The sequence below is a fragment of the Clinocottus analis genome, unplaced genomic scaffold, assembly GCF_023055335.1.
Source record: "Clinocottus analis isolate CAN_PGR_092001 unplaced genomic scaffold, fCliAna1.0.p SCAF_21, whole genome shotgun sequence".
In the NCBI taxonomy this organism is placed as follows: domain Eukaryota; kingdom Metazoa; phylum Chordata; class Actinopteri; order Perciformes; family Cottidae; genus Clinocottus; species Clinocottus analis.
Window position 1 is genome coordinate 11720924 of NW_027175943.1, and position 16462 is coordinate 11737385.

A 16462-nucleotide genomic window follows, 5' to 3' on the forward strand; every position below is an offset into this window, starting at 1 on the left:
GTTGTGGAGGTGACATCAGTTTGCTCAGTTGTTACCTCGGTACTTCCAGATCCATCAGTTGTGGAGGTGACATCAGTTTGCACAGTTGTTGCCTCAGTAGTACCAAATACATCAGTTGTGGAGGTGACATCAGTTTGCTCAGTTGTTACCTCGGTACTTCCAGATCCATCAGTTGTGGAGGTGCCATCAGTTTGCTCAGTTGTTACCTCGGTACTTCCAGATCCATCAGTTGTGGAGGTGACATCAGTTTGCTCAGTTGTTACCTCGGTACTTCCAGATCCATCAGTTGTGGAGGTGACTTCAGTTTGTTCAGTTGTTACCTCGGTACTTCCAGATCCATCAGTTGTGGAGGTGACATCAGTTTGCTCAGTTGTTACCTCTGTACTTCCAGATCCATCAGTTGTGGAGGTGACATCAGTTTGCTCAGTTGTTACCTCGGTACTTCCATATCCATCAGTTGTGGAGGTGACTTCAGTTTGCACAGTTGTTGCCTCAGTAGTACCAAATACATCAGTTGTGGAGGTGACTTCAGTTTGCTCAGTTGTTACCTCGGTACTTCCAGATCCATCAGTTGTGGAGGTGAGTTCAGTTTGTTCAGTTGTTACCTCGGTACTTCCAGATCCATCAGTTGTGGACGTGAGTTCAGTTTGTTCAGTTGTTACCTCGGTACTTCCAGATCCATCAGTTGTGGAGGTGACTTCAGTTTGCACAGTTGTTGCCTCAGTAGTACCAGATCCATCAGTTGTGGAGGTGACATCAGTTTGCTCAGTTGTTACCTCTGTACTTCCAGATCCATCAGTTGTGGAGGTGACATCAGTTTGCTCAGTTGTTACCTCGGTACTTCCAGATCCATCAGTTGTGGAGGTGACATCAGTTTGCTCAGTTGTTACCTCGGTACTTCCAGATCCATCAGTTGTGGAGGTGACTTCAGTTTGCACAGTTGTTGCCTCAGTAGTACCAAATACATCAGTTGTGGAGGTGACTTCAGTTTGCTCAGTTGTTACCTCGGTACTTCCAGATCCATCAGTTGTGGAGGTGAGTTCAGTTTGTTCAGTTGTTACCTCGGTACTTCCAGATCCATCAGTTGTGGACGTGAGTTCAGTTTGTTCAGTTGTTACCTCGGTACTTCCAGATCCATCAGTTGTGGAGGTGACATCAGTTTGCACAGTTGTTGCCTCAGTAGTACCAGATCCATCAGTTGTGGAAGTGACATCAGTTTGCTCAGTTGTTACCTCTGTACTTCCAGATCCATCAGTTGTGGAGGTGACATCAGTTAGGTCAGTTGTTACCTCGGTACTTCCAGATCCATCAGTTGTGGAGGTGACTTCAGTTTGCACAGTTGTTGCCTCAGTAGTACCAAATACATCAGTTGTGGAGGTGACATCAGTTTGCTCAGTTGTTACCAAGGTACTTCCAGATCCATCAGTTGTGGAGGTGACATCAGTTTGCTCAGTTGTTACCTCTGTACTTCCAAATACATCAGTTGTGGAGGTGACTTCAGTTTGCTCAGTTGTTACCTCGGTACTTCCAGATCCATCAGTTGTGGAGGTGAGTTCAGTTTGTTCAGTTGTTACCTCGGTACTTCCAGATCCATCAGTTGTGGACGTGAGTTCAGTTTGTTCAGTTGTTACCTCGGTACTTCCAGATCCATCAGTTGTGGACGTGAGTTCAGTTTGCTCAGTTGTTACCTCGGTACTTTCAGATCCATCAGTTGTGGAGGTGACTTCAGTTTGCACAGTTGTTGCCTCAGTAGTACCAAATACATCAGTTGTGGAGGTGACATCAGTTTGCTCAGTTGTTACCTCGGTACTTCCAGATCCATCAGTTGTGGAGGTGACATCAGTTTGCTCAGTTGTTACCTCTGTACTTCCAGATCCATCAGTTGTGGAGGTGACATCAGTTTGCTCAGTTGTTACCTCGGTACTTCCAGATCCATCAGTTGTGGAGGTGACTTCAGTTTGCACAGTTGTTGCCTCAGTAGTACCAAATACATCAGTTGTGGAGGTGACTTCAGTTTGCTCAGTTGTTACCTCGGTACTTCCAGATCCATCAGTTGTGGAGGTGAGTTCAGTTTGTTCAGTTGTTACCTCGGTACTTCCATATCCATCAGTTGTGGAGGTGACTTCAGTTTGCACAGTTGTTGCCTCAGTAGTACCAAATACATCAGTTGTGGAGGTGACTTCAGTTTGCTCAGTTGTTACCTCGGTACTTCCAGATCCATCAGTTGTGGAGGTGAGTTCAGTTTGTTCAGTTGTTACCTCGGTACTTCCAGATCCATCAGTTGTGGACGTGAGTTCAGTTTGTTCAGTTGTTACCTCGGTACTTCCAGATCCATCAGTTGTGGAGGTGACTTCAGTTTGCACAGTTGTTGCCTCAGTAGTACCAGATCCATCAGTTGTGGAGGTGACATCAGTTTGCTCAGTTGTTACCTCTGTACTTCCAGATCCATCAGTTGTGGAGGTGACATCAGTTTGCTCAGTTGTTACCTCGGTACTTCCAGATCCATCAGTTGTGGAGGTGACTTCAGTTTGCACAGTTGTTGCCTCAGTAGTACCAAATACATCAGTTGTGGAGGTGACATCAGTTTGCTCAGTTGTTACCAAGGTACTTCCAGATCCATCAGTTGTAGAGGTGACATCAGTTTGCTCAGTTGTTACCTCTGTACTTCCAGATCCATCAGTTGTGGAGGTGCCATCAGTTTGCTCAGTTGTTACCTCGGTACTTCCAGCTCCATCAGTTGTGGAGGTGACTTCAGTTTGCACAGTTGTTGCCTCAGTCGTACCAAATACATCAGTTGTGGAGGTGACATCAGTTTGCTCAGTTGTTACCAAGGTACTTCCAGATCCATCAGTTGTGGAGGTGACATCAGTTTGCTCAGTTGTTACCTCGGTACTTCCAGATCCATCAGTTGTGGAGGTGAGTTCAGTTTGTTCAGTTGTTACCTCGGTACTTCTAGATCCATCAGTTGTGGACGTGAGTTCAGTTTGTTCAGTTTTTACCTCGGTACTTCCAGATCCATCAGTTGTGGAGGTGACTTCAGTTTGCACAGTTGTTGCCTCAGTAGTACCAGATCCATCAGTTGTGGAGGTGACATCAGTTTGCTCAGTGGTTACCTCGGTACTTCCAGATCCATCAGTTGTGGAGGTGACTTCAGTTTGCACAGTTGTTGCCTCAGTAGTATCAAATACATCAGTTGTGGAGGTGACATCAGTTTGCTCAGTTGTTACCAAGGTACTTCCAGATCCATCAGTTGTGGAGGTGACATCAGTTTGCTCAGTTGTTATCTCGGTACTTCCAGATCCATCAGTTGTGGACGTGAGTTCAGTTTGTTCAGTTGTTACCTCGGTACTTCCAGATCCATCAGTTGTGGACGTGAGTTCAGTTTGTTCAGTTGTTACCTCGGTACTTCCAGATCCATCAGTTGTGGAGGTGACTTCAGTTTGCACAGTTGTTGCCTCAGTAGTACCAGATCCATCAGTTGTGGAGGTGACATCAGTTTGCTCAGTTGTTACCTCGGTACTTCCAGATCCATCAGTTGTGGAGGTGACTTCAGTTTGCACAGTTGTTGCCTCAGTAGTATCAAATACATCAGTTGTGGAGGTGACATCAGTTTGCTCAGTTGTTACCAAGGTACTTCCAGATCCATCAGTTGTGGAGGTGACATCAGTTTGCTCAGTTGTTATCTCGGTACTTCCAGATCCATCAGTTGTGGACGTGAGTTCAGTTTGTTCAGTTGTTACCTCGGTACTTCCAGATCCATCAGTTGTGGACGTGAGTTCAGTTTGTTCAGTTGTTACCTCGGTACTTCCAGATCCATCAGTTGTGGAGGTGACTTCAGTTTGCACAGTTGTTGCCTCAGTAGTACCAAATACATCAGTTGTGGAGGTGACATCAGTTTGATCAGATGTTACCTCGGTACTTCCAGATCCATCGGTTGTCAAGGTGACATCAGTTTGCTCAGTTGTTACCTCGGTACTTCCAGATCCATCAGTTGTGGAGGTGACTTCAGTTTGCACAGTTGTTACCAAGGTACTTCCAGATCCATCAGTTGTGGAGGTGACATCAGTTTGCTCAGTTGTTACCTCTGTACTTCCAGATCCATCAGTTGTGGAGGTGACATCAGTTTGCTCAGTTGTTACCGCGGTACTTCCAGATCCATCAGTTGTGGAGGTGACTTCAGTTTGCACAGTTGTTGCCTCAGTAGTACCAAATACATCAGTTGTGGAGGTGACATCAGTTTGCTCAGTTGTTACCTCGGTACTTCCAGATCCATCAGTTGTGGAGGTGACTTCAGTTTGCACAGTTGTTGCCTCGGTACTTCCAGATCCATCAGTTGTGGAGGTGACATCAGTTTGCTCAGTTGTTACCTCGGTACTTCCAGATCCATCAGTTGTGGAGGTGACTTCAGTTTGCACAGTTGTTGCCTCAGTAGTAATAAATACATCAGTTGTGGAGGTGACATCAGTTTGCTCAGTTGTTACCTCGGTACTTCCAGATCCATCAGTTGTGGAGGTGCCATCAGTTTGCTCAGTTGTTACTTCGGTACTTCCAGATCCATCAGTTGTGGAGGTGACATCAGTTTGCTCAGTTGTTACCTCGGTACTTCCAGATCCATCAGTTGTGGAGGTGACTTCAGTTTGTTCAGTTGTTACCTCGGTACTTCCAGATCCATCAGTTGTGGAGGTGACATCAGTTTGCTCAGTTGTTACCTCTGTACTTCCAGATCCATCAGTTGTGGAGGTGACATCAGTTTGCTCAGTTGTTACCTCGGTACTTCCATATCCATCAGTTGTGGAGGTGACTTCAGTTTGCACAGTTGTTGCCTCAGTAGTACCAAATACATCAGTTGTGGAGGTGACTTCAGTTTGCTCAGTTGTTACCTCGGTACTTCCAGATCCATCAGTTGTGGAGGTGAGTTCAGTTTGTTCAGTTGTTACCTCGGTATTTCCAGATCCATCAGTTGTGGACGTGAGTTCAGTTTGTTCAGTTGTTACCTCGGTACTTCCAGATCCATCAGTTGTGGAGGTGACTTCAGTTTGCACAGTTGTTGCCTCAGTAGTACCAGATCCATCAGTTGTGGAGGTGACATCAGTTTGCTCAGTTGTTACCTCTGTACTTCCAGATCCATCAGTTGTGGAGGTGACATCAGTTTGCTCAGTTGTTACCTCGGTACTTCCAGATCCATCAGTTGTGGAGGTGACATCAGTTTGCTCAGTTGTTACCTCGGTACTTCCAGATCCATCAGTTGTGGAGGTGACTTCAGTTTGCACAGTTGTTGCCTCAGTAGTACCAAATACATCAGTTGTGGAGGTGACTCCAGTTTGCTCAGTTGTTACCTCGGTACTTCCAGATCCATCAGTTGTGGAGGTGAGTTCAGTTTGTTCAGTTGTTACCTCGGTACTTCCAGATCCATCAGTTGTGGACGTGAGTTCAGTTTGTTCAGTTGTTACCTCGGTACTTCCAGATCCATCAGTTGTGGAGGTGACATCAGTTTGCACAGTTGTTGCCTCAGTAGTACCAGATCCATCAGTTGTGGAAGTGACATCAGTTTGCTCAGTTGTTACCTCTGTACTTCCAGATCCATCAGTTGTGGAGGTGACATCAGTTAGGTCAGTTGTTACCTCGGTACTTCCAGATCCATCAGTTGTGGAGGTGACTTCAGTTTGCACAGTTGTTGCCTCAGTAGTACCAAATACATCAGTTGTGGAGGTGACATCAGTTTGCTCAGTTGTTACCAAGGTACTTCCAGATCCATCAGTTGTGGAGGTGACATCAGTTTGCTCAGTTGTTACCTCTGTACTTCCAAATACATCAGTTGTGGAGGTGACTTCAGTTTGCTCAGTTGTTACCTCGGTACTTCCAGATCCATCAGTTGTGGAGGTGAGTTCAGTTTGTTCAGTTGTTACCTCGGTACTTCCAGATCCATCAGTTGTGGACGTGAGTTCAGTTTGTTCAGTTGTTACCTCGGTACTTCCAGATCCATCAGTTGTGGAGGTGACTTCAGTTTGCACAGTTGTTGCCTCAGTAGTACCAAATACATCAGTTGTGGAGGTGACATCAGTTTGCTCAGTTGTTACCTCGGTACTTCCAGATCCATCAGTTGTGGAGGTGACATCAGTTTGCTCAGTTGTTACCTCTGTACTTCCAGATCCATCAGTTGTGGAGGTGACATCAGTTTGCTCAGTTGTTACCTCGGTACTTCCAGATCCATCAGTTGTGGAGGTGACTTCAGTTTGCACAGTTGTTGCCTCAGTAGTACCAAATACATCAGTTGTGGAGGTGACTTCAGTTTGTTCAGTTGTTACCTCGGTACTTCCAGATCCATCAGTTGTGGAGGTGAGTTCAGTTTGTTCAGTTGTTACCTCGGTACTTCCAGATCCATCAGTTGTGGACGTGAGTTCAGTTTGTTCAGTTGTTACCTCGGTACTTCCAGATCCATCAGTTGTGGAGGTGACTTCAGTTTGCACAGTTGTTGCCTCAGTAGTACCAGATCCATCAGTTGTGGAGGTGACATCAGTTTGCTCAGTTGTTACCTCTGTACTTCCAGATCCATCAGTTGTGGAGGTGACATCAGTTTGCTCAGTTGTTACCTCGGTACTTCCAGATCCATCAGTTGTGGAGGTGACTTCAGTTTGCACAGTTGTTGCCTCAGTAGTACCAAATACATCAGTTGTGGAGGTGACATCAGTTTGCTCAGTTGTTACCTCGGTACTTCCAGATCCATCAGTTGTGGAGGTGCCATCAGTTTGCTCAGTTGTTACTTCGGTACTTCCAGATCCATCAGTTGTGGAGGTGACATCAGTTTGCTCAGTTGTTACCTCGGTACTTCCAGATCCATCAGTTGTGGAGGTGACTTCAGTTTGTTCAGTTGTTACCTCGGTACTTCCAGATCCATCAGTTGTGGAGGTGACATCAGTTTGCTCAGTTGTTACCTCTGTACTTCCAGATCCATCAGTTGTGGAGGTGACATCAGTTTGCTCAGTTGTTACCTCGGTACTTCCATATCCATCAGTTGTGGAGGTGACTTCAGTTTGCACAGTTGTTGCCTCAGTAGTACCAAATACATCAGTTGTGGAGGTGACTTCAGTTTGCTCAGTTGTTACCTCGGTACTTCCAGATCCATCAGTTGTGGAGGTGAGTTCAGTTTGTTCAGTTGTTACCTCGGTACTTCCAGATCCATCAGTTGTGGACGTGAGTTCAGTTTGTTCAGTTGTTACCTCGGTACTTCCAGATCCATCAGTTGTGGAGGTGACTTCAGTTTGCACAGTTGTTGCCTCAGTAGTACCAGATCCATCAGTTGTGGAGGTGACATCAGTTTGCTCAGTTGTTACCTCTGTACTTCCAGATCCATCAGTTGTGGAGGTGACATCAGTTTGCTCAGTTGTTACCTCGGTACTTCCAGATCCATCAGTTGTGGAGGTGACATCAGTTTGCTCAGTTGTTACCTCGGTACTTCCAGATCCATCAGTTGTGGAGGTGACTTCAGTTTGCACAGTTGTTGCCTCAGTAGTACCAAATACATCAGTTGTGGAGGTGACTCCAGTTTGCTCAGTTGTTACCTCGGTACTTCCAGATCCATCAGTTGTGGAGGTGAGTTCAGTTTGTTCAGTTGTTACCTCGGTACTTCCAGATCCATCAGTTGTGGACGTGAGTTCAGTTTGTTCAGTTGTTACCTCGGTACTTCCAGATCCATCAGTTGTGGAGGTGACATCAGTTTGCACAGTTGTTGCCTCAGTAGTACCAGATCCATCAGTTGTGGAAGTGACATCAGTTTGCTCAGTTGTTACCTCTGTACTTCCAGATCCATCAGTTGTGGAGGTGACATCAGTTAGGTCAGTTGTTACCTCGGTACTTCCAGATCCATCAGTTGTGGAGGTGACTTCAGTTTGCACAGTTGTTGCCTCAGTAGTACCAAATACATCAGTTGTGGAGGTGACATCAGTTTGCTCAGTTGTTACCAAGGTACTTCCAGATCCATCAGTTGTGGAGGTGACATCAGTTTGCTCAGTTGTTACCTCTGTACTTCCAAATACATCAGTTGTGGAGGTGACTTCAGTTTGCTCAGTTGTTACCTCGGTACTTCCAGATCCATCAGTTGTGGAGGTGAGTTCAGTTTGTTCAGTTGTTACCTCGGTACTTCCAGATCCATCAGTTGTGGACGTGAGTTCAGTTTGTTCAGTTGTTACCTCGGTACTTCCAGATCCATCAGTTGTGGAGGTGACTTCAGTTTGCACAGTTGTTGCCTCAGTAGTACCAAATACATCAGTTGTGGAGGTGCCATCAGTTTGCTCAGTTGTTACCTCGGTACTTCCAGCTCCATCAGTTGTGGAGGTGACTTCAGTTTGCACAGTTGTTGCCTTAGTCGTACCAAATACATCAGTTGTGGAGGTGAGTTCAGTTTGTTCAGTTGTTACCTCGGTACTTCCAGATCCATCAGTTGTGGACGTGAGTTCAGTTTGCTCAGTTGTTACCTCGGTACTTTCAGATCCATCAGTTGTGGAGGTGACTTCAGTTTGCACAGTTGTTGCCTCAGTAGTACCAAATACATCAGTTGTGGAGGTGACATCAGTTTGCTCAGTTGTTACCTCGGTACTTCCAGATCCATCAGTTGTGGAGGTGACATCAGTTTGCTCAGTTGTTACCTCTGTACTTCCAGATCCATCAGTTGTGGAGGTGACATCAGTTTGCTCAGTTGTTACCTCGGTACTTCCAGATCCATCAGTTGTGGAGGTGACTTCAGTTTGCACAGTTGTTGCCTCAGTAGTACCAAATACATCAGTTGTGGAGGTGACTTCAGTTTGCTCAGTTGTTACCTCGGTACTTCCAGATCCATCAGTTGTGGAGGTGAGTTCAGTTTGTTCAGTTGTTACCTCGGTACTTCCAGATCCATCAGTTGTGGACGTGAGTTCAGTTTGTTCAGTTGTTACCTCGGTACTTCCAGATCCATCAGTTGTGGAGGTGACTTCAGTTTGCACAGTTGTTGCCTCAGTAGTACCAGATCCATCAGTTGTGGAGGTGACATCAGTTTGCTCAGTTGTTACCTCTGTACTTCCAGATCCATCAGTTGTGGAGGTGACATCAGTTTGCTCAGTTGTTACCTCGGTACTTCCAGATCCATCAGTTGTGGAGGTGACTTCAGTTTGCACAGTTGTTGCCTCAGTAGTACCAAATACATCAGTTGTGGAGGTGACATCAGTTTGCTCAGTTGTTACCAAGGTACTTCCAGATCCATCAGTTGTAGAGGTGACATCAGTTTGCTCAGTTGTTACCTCTGTACTTCCAGATCCATCAGTTGTGGAGGTGCCATCAGTTTGCTCAGTTGTTACCTCGGTACTTCCAGCTCCATCAGTTGTGGAGGTGACTTCAGTTTGCACAGTTGTTGCCTCAGTCGTACCAAATACATCAGTTGTGGAGGTGACATCAGTTTGCTCAGTTGTTACCAAGGTACTTCCAGATCCATCAGTTGTGGAGGTGACATCAGTTTGCTCAGTTGTTACCTCGGTACTTCCAGATCCATCAGTTGTGGAGGTGAGTTCAGTTTGTTCAGTTGTTACCTCGGTACTTCTAGATCCATCAGTTGTGGACGTGAGTTCAGTTTGTTCAGTTTTTACCTCGGTACTTCCAGATCCATCAGTTGTGGAGGTGACTTCAGTTTGCACAGTTGTTGCCTCAGTAGTACCAGATCCATCAGTTGTGGAGGTGACATCAGTTTGCTCAGTTGTTACCTCGGTACTTCCAGATCCATCAGTTGTGGAGGTGACTTCAGTTTGCACAGTTGTTGCCTCAGTAGTATCAAATACATCAGTTGTGGAGGTGACATCAGTTTGCTCAGTTGTTACCAAGGTACTTCCAGATCCATCAGTTGTGGAGGTGACATCAGTTTGCTCAGTTGTTATCTCGGTACTTCCAGATCCATCAGTTGTGGACGTGAGTTCAGTTTGTTCAGTTGTTACCTCGGTACTTCCAGATCCATCAGTTGTGGACGTGAGTTCAGTTTGTTCAGTTGTTACCTCGGTACTTCCAGATCCATCAGTTGTGGAGGTGACTTCAGTTTGCACAGTTGTTGCCTCAGTAGTACCAAATACATCAGTTGTGGAGGTGACATCAGTTTGATCAGATGTTACCTCGGTACTTCCAGATCCATCGGTTGTCAAGGTGACATCAGTTTGCTCAGTTGTTAACTCGGTACTTCCAGATCCATCAGTTGTGGAGGTGACTTCAGTTTGCACAGTTGTTACCAAGGTACTTCCAGATCCATCAGTTGTGGAGGTGACATCAGTTTGCTCAGTTGTTACCTCTGTACTTCCAGATCCATCAGTTGTGGAGGTGACATCAGTTTGCTCAGTTGTTACCGCGGTACTTCCAGATCCATCAGTTGTGGAGGTGACTTCAGTTTGCACAGTTGTTGCCTCAGTAGTACCAAATACATCAGTTGTGGAGGTGACATCAGTTTGCTCAGTTGTTACCTCGGTACTTCCAGATCCATCAGTTGTGGAGGTGACTTCAGTTTGCACAGTTGTTGCCTCGGTACTTCCAGATCCATCAGTTGTGGAGGTGACATCAGTTTGCTCAGTTGTTACCTCGGTACTTCCAGATCCATCAGTTGTGGAGGTGACTTCAGTTTGCACAGTTGTTGCCTCAGTAGTACCAAATACATCAGTTGTGGAGGTGACATCAGTTTGCTCAGTTGTTACCTCGGTACTTCCAGATCCATCAGTTGTGGAGGTGCCATCAGTTTGCTCAGTTGTTACCTCGGTACTTCCAGATCCATCAGTTGTGGAGGTGACATCAGTTTGCTCAGTTGTTACCTCGGTACTTCCAGATCCATCAGTTGTGGAGGTGACTTCAGTTTGTTCAGTTGTTACCTCGGTACTTCCAGATCCATCAGTTGTGGAGGTGACATCAGTTTGCTCAGTTGTTACCTCTGTACTTCCAGATCCATCAGTTGTGGAGGTGACATCAGTTTGCTCAGTTGTTACCTCGGTACTTCCATATCCATCAGTTGTGGAGGTGACTTCAGTTTGCACAGTTGTTGCCTCAGTAGTACCAAATACATCAGTTGTGGAGGTGACTTCAGTTTGCTCAGTTGTTACCTCGGTACTTCCAGATCCATCAGTTGTGGAGGTGAGTTCAGTTTGTTCAGTTGTTACCTCGGTACTTCCAGATCCATCAGTTGTGGACGTGAGTTCAGTTTGTTCAGTTGTTACCTCGGTACTTCCAGATCCATCAGTTGTGGAGGTGACTTCAGTTTGCACAGTTGTTGCCTCAGTAGTACCAGATCCATCAGTTGTGGAGGTGACATCAGTTTGCTCAGTTGTTACCTCTGTACTTCCAGATCCATCAGTTGTGGAGGTGACATCAGTTTGCTCAGTTGTTACCTCGGTACTTCCAGATCCATCAGTTGTGGAGGTGACATCAGTTTGCTCAGTTGTTACCTCGGTACTTCCAGATCCATCAGTTGTGGAGGTGACTTCAGTTTGCACAGTTGTTGCCTCAGTAGTACCAAATACATCAGTTGTGGAGGTGACTCCAGTTTGCTCAGTTGTTACCTCGGTACTTCCAAATCCATCAGTTGTGGAGGTGAGTTCAGTTTGTTCAGTTGTTACCTCGGTACTTCCAGATCCATCAGTTGTGGACGTGAGTTCAGTTTGTTCAGTTGTTACCTCGGTACTTCCAGATCCATCAGTTGTGGAGGTGACATCAGTTTGCACAGTTGTTGCCTCAGTAGTACCAGATCCATCAGTTGTGGAAGTGACATCAGTTTGCTCAGTTGTTACCTCTGTACTTCCAGATCCATCAGTTGTGGAGGTGACATCAGTTAGGTCAGTTGTTACCTCGGTACTTCCAGATCCATCAGTTGTGGAGGTGACTTCAGTTTGCACAGTTGTTGCCTCAGTAGTACCAAATACATCAGTTGTGGAGGTGACATCAGTTTGCTCAGTTGTTACCAAGGTACTTCCAGATCCATCAGTTGTGGAGGTGACATCAGTTTGCTCAGTTGTTACCTCTGTACTTCCAAATACATCAGTTGTGGAGGTGACTTCAGTTTGCTCAGTTGTTACCTCGGTACTTCCAGATCCATCAGTTGTGGAGGTGAGTTCAGTTTGTTCAGTTGTTACCTCGGTACTTCCAGATCCATCAGTTGTGGACGTGAGTTCAGTTTGTTCAGTTGTTACCTCGGTACTTCCAGATCCATCAGTTGTGGAGGTGACTTCAGTTTGCACAGTTGTTGCCTCAGTAGTACCAGATCCATCAGTTGTGGAGGTGACATCAGTTTGCTCAGTTGTTACCTCTGTACTTCCAGATCCATCAGTTGTGGAGGTGACATCAGTTTGCTCAGTTGTTACCTCGGTACTTCCAGATCCATCAGTTGTGGAGGTGACATCAGTTTGCTCAGTTGTTACCTCGGTACTTCCAGATCCATCAGTTGTGGAGGTGACTTCAGTTTGCACAGTTGTTGCCTCAGTAGTACCAAATACATCAGTTGTGGAGGTGACTTCAGTTTGCTCAGTTGTTACCTCGGTACTTCCAGATCCATCAGTTGTGGAGGTGAGTTCAGTTTGTTCAGTTGTTACCTCGGTACTTCCAGATCCAGCAGTTGTGGACGTGAGTTCAGTTTGTTCAGTTGTTACCTCGGTACTTCCAGATCCATCAGTTGTGGAGGTGACATCAGTTTGCACAGTTGTTGCCTCAGTAGTACCAGATCCATCAGTTGTGGAAGTGACATCAGTTTGCTCAGTTGTTACCTCTGTACTTCCAGATCCATCAGTTGTGGAGGTGACATCAGTTAGGTCAGTTGTTACCTCGGTACTTCCAGATCCATCAGTTGTGGAGGTGACTTCAGTTTGCACAGTTGTTGCCTCAGTAGTACCAAATACATCAGTTGTGGAGGTGACATCAGTTTGCTCAGTTGTTACCTCGGTACTTCCAGATCCATCAGTTGTGGAGGTGACTTCAGTTTGCACAGTTGTTGCCTCAGTAGTACCAAATACATCAGTTGTGGAGGTGACATCAGTTTGCTCAGTTGTTACCAAGGTACTTCCAGATCCATCAGTTGTGGAGGTGACATCAGTTTGCTCAGTTGTTACCTCTGTACTTCCAGATCCATCAGTTGTGGAGGTGCCATCAGTTTGCTCAGTTGTTACCTCGGTACTTCCAGCTCCATCAGTTGTGGAGGTGACTTCAGTTTGCACAGTTGTTGCCTTAGTCGTACCAAATACATCAGTTGTGGAGGTGACATCAGTTTGCTCAGTTGTTACCAAGGTACTTCCAGATCCATCAGTTGTGGAGGTGACATCAGTTTGCTCAGTTGTTACCTCGGTACTTCCAGATCCATCAGTTGTGGAGGTGAGTTCAGTTTGTTCAGTTGTTACCTCGGTACTTCTAGATCCATCAGTTGTGGACGTGAGTTCAGTTTGTTCGGTTGTTACCTCGGTACTTCCAGATCCATCAGTTGTGGAGGTGACTTCAGTTTGCACAGTTGTTGCCTCAGTAGTACCAGATCCATCAGTTGTGGAGGTGACATCAGTTTGCTCAGTTGTTACCTCTGTACTTCTAGATCCATCAGTTGTGGAGGTGACATCAGTTTGCTCAGTTGTTACCGCGGTACTTCCAGATCCATCAGTTGTGGAGGTGACTTCAGTTTGCACAGTTGTTGCCTCAGTAGTACCAAATACATCAGTTGTGGAGGTGACATCAGTTTGCTCAGTTGTTACCTCGGTACTTCCAGATCCATCAGTTGTGGAGGTGACTTCAGTTTGCACAGTTGTTGCCTCGGTACTTCCAGATCCATCAGTTGTGGAGGTGACATCAGTTTGCTCAGTTGTTACCTCGGTACTTCCAGATCCATCAGTTGTGGAGGTGACTTCAGTTTGCACAGTTGTTGCCTCAGTAGTACCAAATACATCAGTTGTGGAGGTGACATCAGTTCGCTCAGTTGTTACCTCGGTACTTCCAGATCCATCAGCTGTGGAGGTGACATCAGTTTGCACAGTTGTTACCTCGGTACTTCCAGATCCATCAGTTGTGGTGGTGACTTCAGTTTGCACAGTTGTTGCCTCAGTAGTACCAAATACATCAGTTGTGGAGGTGACTTCAGTTTGCTCAGTTGTTACCTCGGTACTTCCAGATCCATCAGTTGTGGAGGTGAGTTCAGTTTGTTCAGTTGTTACCTCGGTACTTCCAGATCCATCAGTTGTGGACGTGAGTTCAGTTTGTTCAGTTGTTACCTCGGTACTTCCAGATCCATCAGTTGTGGAGGTGACTTCAGTTTGCACAGTTGTTGCCTCAGTAGTACCAGATCCATCAGTTGTGGAGGTGACATCAGTTTGCTCAGTTGTTACCTCGGTACTTCCAGATCCATCAGTTGTGGAGGTGACTTCAGTTTGCACAGTTGTTGCCTCAGTAGTACCAAATACATCAGTTGTGGAGGTGACATCAGTTTGCTCAGTTGTTACCAAGGTACTTCCATATCCATCAGTTGTGGAGGTGAGTTCAGTTTGTTCAGTTGTTACCTCGGTACTTCCAGATCCATCAGTAGTGGACGTGAGTTCAGTTTGTTCAGTTGTTACCTCGGTACTTCCAGATCCATCAGTTGTGGAGGTGACTTCAGTTTGCACAGTTGTTGCCTCAGTCGTACCAAATACATCAGTTGTGGAGGTGACATCAGTTTGCTCAGTTGTTACCAAGGTACTTCCAGATCCATCAGTTGTGGAGGTGACATCAGTTTGCTCAGTTGTTACCTCGGTACTTCCAGATCCATCAGTTGTGGAGGTGAGTTCAGTTTGTTCAGTTGTTACCTCGGTACTTCCAGATCCATCAGTTGTGGAGGTGACTTCAGTTTGCAGAGTTGTTGCCTCAGTAGTACCAAATACATCAGTTGTGGAGGTGACATCAGTTTGCTCAGTTGTTACCTCGGTACTTCCAGATCCATCAGTTGTGGAGGTGCCATCAGTTTGCTCAGTTGTTAACTCGGTACTTCCAGATCCATCAGTTGTGGAGGTGACTTCAGTTTGCACAGTTGTTACCAAGGTACTTCCAGATCCATCAGTTGTGGAGGTGAGTTCAGTTTGTTCAGTTGTTACCTCGGTACTTCCAGATCCATCAGTTGTGGAGGTGACATCAGTTTGCTCAGTTGTTACCTCTGTACTTCCAGATCCATCAGTTGTGGAGGTGACTTCAGTTTGCACAGTTGTTGCCTCAGTAGTACCAAATACATCATTTGTGGAGGTGACTTCAGTTTGCTCCGTTGTTACCTCGGTACTTCCAGATCCATCAGTTGTGGAGGTGAGTTCAGTTTGTTCAGTCGTTACCTCGGTACTTCCAGATCCATCAGTTGTGGAGGTGACATCAGTTTGCTCAGTTGTTACCTCTGTACTTCCAGATCCATCAGTTGTGGAGGTGACATCAGTTTGCTCAGTTGTTACCGCGGTACTTCCAGATCCATCAGTTGTGGAGGTGACTTCAGTTTGCACAGTTGTTGCCTCAGTAGTACCAAATACATCAGTTGTGGAGGTGACATCAGTTTGCTCAGTTGTTACCTCGGTACTTCCAGATCCATCAGTTGTGGAGGTGACTTCAGTTTGCACAGTTGTTGCCTCGGTACTTCCAGATCCATCAGTTGTGGAGGTGACATCAGTTTGCTCAGTTGTTACCTCGGTACTTCCAGATCCATCAGTTGTGGAGGTGACTTCAGTTTGCACAGTTGTTGCCTCAGTAGTACCAAATACATCAGTTGTGGAGGTGACATCAGTTCGCTCAGTTGTTACCTCGGTACTTCCAGATCCATCAGCTGTGGAGGTGACATCAGTTTGCACAGTTGTTACCTCGGTACTTCCAGATCCATCAGTTGTGGTGGTGACTTCAGTTTGCACAGTTGTTGCCTCAGTAGTACCAAATACATCAGTTGTGGAGGTGACTTCAGTTTGCTCAGTTGTTACCTCGGTACTTCCAGATCCATCAGTTGTGGAGGTGAGTTCAGTTTGTTCAGTTGTTACCTCGGTACTTCCAGATCCATCAGTTGTGGACGTGAGTTCAGTTTGTTCAGTTGTTACCTCGGTACTTCCAGATCCATCAGTTGTGGAGGTGACTTCAGTTTGCACAGTTGTTGCCTCAGTAGTACCAGATCCATCAGTTGTGGAGGTGACATCAGTTTGCTCAGTTGTTACCTCGGTACTTCCAGATCCATCAGTTGTGGAGGTGACTTCAGTTTGCACAGTTGTTGCCTCAGTAGTACCAAATACATCAGTTGTGGAGGTCACATCAGTTTGCTCAGTTGTTACCAAGGTACTTCCATATCCATCAGTTGTGGAGGTGAGTTCAGTTTGTTCAGTTGTTACCTCGGTACTTCCAGATCCATCAGTAGTGGACGTGAGTTCAGTTTGTTCAGTTGTTACCTCGGTACTTCCAGATCCATCAGTTGTGGAGGTGACTTCAGTTTGCACAGTTGTTGCCTCAGTCGTAC

At 46.0% G+C, this 16462-nt stretch overlaps 1 protein-coding gene across 1 annotated transcript; it reads right to left on the minus strand.

Moving 5' to 3' along the window:
* Positions 1 to 290: 290 nt before the first annotated feature.
* Positions 291 to 13403, minus strand: LOC137792600 (mucin-22-like; the record flags this gene model as incomplete). The annotated part of the gene is made up of 3 exons (XM_068588339.1): positions 291 to 350; positions 7302 to 7361; positions 13314 to 13403. Coding segments are annotated over 3 exons (210 nt in total), but the record flags the coding sequence as incomplete, so codon positions are not given.
* Between the last annotated feature and the right edge of the window lie 3059 nt (positions 13404 to 16462).